This window comes from Molossus molossus, unplaced genomic scaffold, assembly GCF_014108415.1.
Source record: "Molossus molossus isolate mMolMol1 unplaced genomic scaffold, mMolMol1.p scaffold_m16_p_23, whole genome shotgun sequence".
Classification (NCBI taxonomy): Eukaryota; Metazoa; Chordata; class Mammalia; order Chiroptera; family Molossidae; genus Molossus; species Molossus molossus.
The window spans coordinates 5,099,771-5,104,751 of NW_023425359.1; the positions used below are offsets into that span (position 1 = coordinate 5,099,771).

General features: G+C 46.2%; 1 protein-coding gene across 1 annotated transcript; it reads left to right on the forward strand.

Moving 5' to 3' along the window:
• The first annotated feature begins 1,571 nt into the window (after positions 1–1,571).
• Positions 1,572–4,024, forward strand: CHRM3 (cholinergic receptor muscarinic 3). The gene has a single exon (XM_036277511.1). The coding sequence runs from the start codon at positions 1,712–1,714 to the stop codon at positions 3,479–3,481; it is 1,770 nt and encodes a 589-aa protein (XP_036133404.1). The 5' UTR covers positions 1,572–1,711; the 3' UTR covers positions 3,482–4,024.
• The last annotated feature ends 957 nt before the right edge of the window (positions 4,025–4,981 follow it).

Consider the following 4,981-nt stretch of genomic DNA (forward strand, 5'->3'; position numbering starts at 1 on the left):
ATCACAAATAAACTATTTAGATTTGCACCTAAAGGAACTAGCAAAAGAACCACAAAAAGCCCAAAGTGAGTGGACAAAAATAAGAATCAGAGCATAAACAAACAGCTTATAAAATAAAATAGAGTTTAAAAAATACAAAATTCAATGAAAGCAAGAGTTGGTTCTTTGAATAGATAAACAATAGTAATAACCCTTTAACCAGACTCCTCAAGAAAAGGAGAGAGGACAAAAATAAATAAAATCAGAAATAAAAGAGAAGTACTGTTAGTACTGACTCCATACTGTTAGTAATATATATTTTTCTGACATATCTTTTTTGGCAAGGGAAACAAATGGAAAGATTTTTACCGAAGTAAAAAGGGTTAGCCCAGCAAAGACAACCTACTGAAGGGAGGAAGGTATTGGCCAATGATACATCCAGTAAGGGGACAATATCCAAAATTTATTTAAAAAAACGTATACAACCTCAACACCAAGATAAACAAACAATTCAATTAAAATGTGGGCAGAGGACCTGAATAGACACTTCTCCAAAGAGGACATACAGATGTTAAATAGACATATGAAAAGATGCTTAATGTCACTAAACATTAGAAATAAATGCAAATCAAAAAGCTCAACGGTATAGCACCTCACACCTGTCAGAATGGCTTCCAGTAAATCACCGAACAGCAGGTGCTGGCGAGAACAGAGAGAAACGGGAACCCTGTGCACAGCTGGTGGGAATGCAGATTAGTACAGCCACTGCGAGAACAGTATGGAGGTTCCTCAAAAAGTAGAACTTGAACTGCCTTATGACCCAGGAATTCCACTTCTGGGCATATATTTTGAAAGAATATATGCAGCCCTGTGTTCATTGCAGCATTACTCACAATAGCCAAGACATGGAAGCAGCCTACGTGTCCATCAATAGTTACACAAATGTCTAACCACTATGTTGTGCACCTAAAATTAATATAATATTGTATGTCAACTATAATTGCAAAACAAAAATATTCTAAAAAAGATTTATATTCTAGAGATATCCAAACTGGTTTGGTAAATTCAGAACATTCTGGTGACGTTTCTGCATATTATCAAGCACACGACTGCCGCCTTGTATACTGTTATCATGCATTACGAGGAACCAGTTCCTTACTTCCTCCATCTGCGTTTTAAAGAGAAACTCTCATGTATTCCGCCATTATTCCTGGTTACTGTTCTTCATCCCCATGAGGCTTAAATGGCTGGCTGTCCTTCAAGCTATGTCAGTCTAAGCGTGTGACAGGTGGGTGCCTGGGATAAGTGGATGAAATGCAAGTGGCTAAGCTCAGAGTATCAAGTAGCATGATGGCACCTGTGCTGGATGGGCAACATACAAGCATCTAAGGTTTTCCGTCTTCTCTTCAAAATAAGAGAAGTAAGGAAGATTTTGTGATAACAGCATTATGTGGTATATATTTAGAAATACAGAAAATGTGGGGAAAGCACAATGTCTAAGGCATGCCACTAACTAATTGTGCTACCTTCAACAAATCAATCTCTGCCTGTCCTAGACTCCTCCCCATTCACGTCAGAGAATACCTTTGGTGTTTCGGCCTCTCTGAGAAACAGCATCTTGTAATAGGTCTTCCATGTCTCGTAAAGTATGCAAAGCAAAGAATAAGTCAAGCAAAGGCATTTTTCTAACTTTTTTCTCTCTTTTCTCCCCAGACTATGTCAGAGAGTCACGATGAATTTGCATAATAACAATACAACTTTGCCGTTGTTGCCAAACGTCAGCTCTTTCTGGATACCTGGCTCCCCAGACGCAGGGCTGCCCCCAGGAACAGTCACTCGTTTCGGCAGTAACAACATTTCTCGAGCAGCTGGGAATTTCTCTCCTCCAAATGGCACCATCAGTGACCCTCTGGGAGGTCATACCATCTGGCAGGTGGTCTTCATTGCATTCTTAACAGGGATCCTGGCCCTGGTGACCATCATTGGCAATATCCTAGTGATAGTAGCATTTAAGGTCAACAAGCAGCTGAAGACGATCAATAACTACTTCCTTTTAAGTCTGGCCTGCGCTGATCTGATTATCGGGGTCATTTCGATGAATCTGTTTACTACCTACATCATCATGAACCGATGGGCTTTAGGGAACTTGGCCTGTGACCTCTGGCTTTCCATTGACTATGTGGCTAGCAATGCCTCCGTCATGAATCTTCTGGTGATTAGCTTTGACAGGTACTTTTCCATCACAAGGCCGCTCACGTACCGGGCCAAAAGAACAACAAAGAGAGCCGGCGTGATGATAGGGCTGGCTTGGGTCATATCCTTTGTCCTTTGGGCCCCTGCCATCCTGTTCTGGCAGTACTTCGTTGGGAAGAGAACTGTGCCCCCAGGCGAGTGCTACATCCAGTTCCTCAGTGAGCCCACCATCACCTTTGGCACCGCCATCGCTGCCTTTTATATGCCCGTCACCATTATGACTATTTTGTACTGGAGGATCTATAAGGAAACTGAAAAACGTACCAAAGAGCTTGCTGGGCTGCAGGCCTCTGGGACAGAAGCAGAGGCAGAAAACTTCGTGCAGCCCACGGGCAGTTCTCGAAGCTGCAGCAGCTATGAGCTTCAACAGCAAAGCATGCAGCACTCGGCCAGGGCCAAGGACGGCTGCTGCAGCTTCTGGTTCCCGGCCAAGCCCTGGAAGCCCAGTGCTGAGCACATAGACCAAGACCACAGCAGCAGCGACAGCTGGAATAACGACGCTGCTGCCTCCCTGGAAAACTCCGCGTCCTCTGATGAGGACGACATCGGCTCGGAGACCAGAGCCATCTACTCCATTGTGCTCAAGCTCCCAGGTCACAGCACGCTCCTCAACTCCACCAAGTTACCCTCATCAGATAAGCTGCAGGTGCCAGACAAAGAGCTGGGGACAGGGGACTTGGAGAGGAAGGCCAGCAAGCTGCAGGCCCAGAAGAGCATGGACGATGGAGGCAGATTTCAGAAAAGCTTCTCCAAGCTTCCCATCAAGTTAGAGTCAGCCGTGGACACAGCCAAGACCTCTGAGGTCAACTCCTCAGTGGATAAGACCACGACCACTCTACCTCTGTCCTTCAAGGAGGCCACTCTGGCCAAGAGGTTTGCTCTGAAGACCAGAAGTCAGATCACTAAGCGCAAACGGATGTCACTCATCAAGGAGAAGAAAGCAGCCCAGACCCTCAGCGCCATCTTGCTTGCCTTCATCATCACCTGGACCCCCTACAATATTATGGTTCTGGTGAACACCTTTTGTGACAGCTGCGTCCCCAAAACCTATTGGAATCTGGGCTATTGGCTGTGCTACATCAACAGCACCGTGAACCCTGTGTGCTATGCCCTGTGCAACAAGACCTTCCGCACCACTTTCAAGATGCTGCTGCTGTGTCAGTGTGACAAGAGGAAGAGGCGCCGGCAGCAGTATCAGCAGAGACAGTCCGTGACTTTCCACAAGCGCCTGCCGGAGCAGGACGTGTAGAACGAGGTTTGTCGATAGCAGTGACCAAACGCACACACCAACCCGCACGCCTCATCAGGGAGTCAGGTGAGGGGTGGGTGACCTCTGGTGACGATAAAAATGTTCTCATCACTCAGATGTGACAGAAGCTGCCTGTTTACTGAACCATTGGATAAACCCACTTTAATATAAAAAGTCAAATATCAATTCAGAAAAAAAGCGTATTACTGAATATAAAGAAATTTATTCTAAAAGAGACTTCAAGTGTTTTTTCTTAAAGATGAAAAAATGATTTCACAGCAGTTATACACCCAAACTGACCTGCTTGGTTTTCCGAATTTCCATGCGTTCTGGAGTCTCGGTGAGCACACGCAGCCCCAGATGCCATGCTCTCCACGAGGGTCTCCGAGTTGGTTCAGCCCCTCGTGGAAAGCATCAGGCTGGTGAATCCACGGCTCTAAACGTGTTCCATACGTTGCTAAGCTGAACCTTCTTGTCCCAGTAGAGCTTTCAGACTTCTTTTTGGTGTGTTGTTAAACTGTATCTGTGGACTTGCTTTTTGATTCCTGCAAAGTACTGTTTGGTGCGGTTCAAGTTTTGTACAAATAAAAATATATAAGTATATGTGCGTGTGTGTGTGTGAGTTCCACATACACACACACAATGTATATAATACAATGGGAATCACTGAACTGGCAAATTAGTCCTACGACATGTGCTTTCAGTACTTTGGTAACTGAAGTTCTCCAGGGTCCTAACATAACATCAAGTGAAATAAGCCCCGTGTAATGTTCTCAAAACCCAGGGCTGTTTTACAAAAGCCGCCCTGCAGAGTACACAGCGGAGAACAGCCAGGCCCTCTGGCAGGTCTGGGCAGAGTGGACAGCCTTGTGATCAAGGTCAAGCACCATGACTTGACCAGACTCGGGTGAACCATCTCCCTGTTGATACCCTCAGCAGAGCTGAGTCAGATCGGGCCCCTGTGAGCTCAGACAGTGAATCCATCCACATGTTTGAATTTGTCCAGTTCTGAGTGTGTCCAAACAGAACTTCTGCTACCTGAACTGACATCCCAGGCTAGTGTCACATTTGCAGGCCGTACACAGCAGTACCTGTGGAGAAGCAAAGACCCTGTGGGGGGGATGACGGCGAAGCTGGCATCATCTCAGTGAAAACTTAGCCCTTCTTACTTAGCTCTGACCAGTGCTTCCCGGTCTTTATCTCGTACCTTCGCCTGGTTGGGGGCTTAGGAAGCCACATGTCCTCTGAAGAAAGAATTACACTTTGAAAAGTAATGCTTCACATGGATTTTTTAAATGATTTTTTTATTCTTCTCTGAATTGACCCAAATATTAAGTGTCCTGTTTGGGGGGGGGGGGCGGGGGGGAGGCGTACTGCAGGGGGGCGCTTCGTTGCTGCTGTAACTGTGGGGTCCTTTGTCTTCCTTCCTGGGCTGGGGGGAGGGGTGCGGGAAGGGGGGCAGCCCCTGTGGGCGGGCGGAGTAGGGTGCGAGCTGCCTTT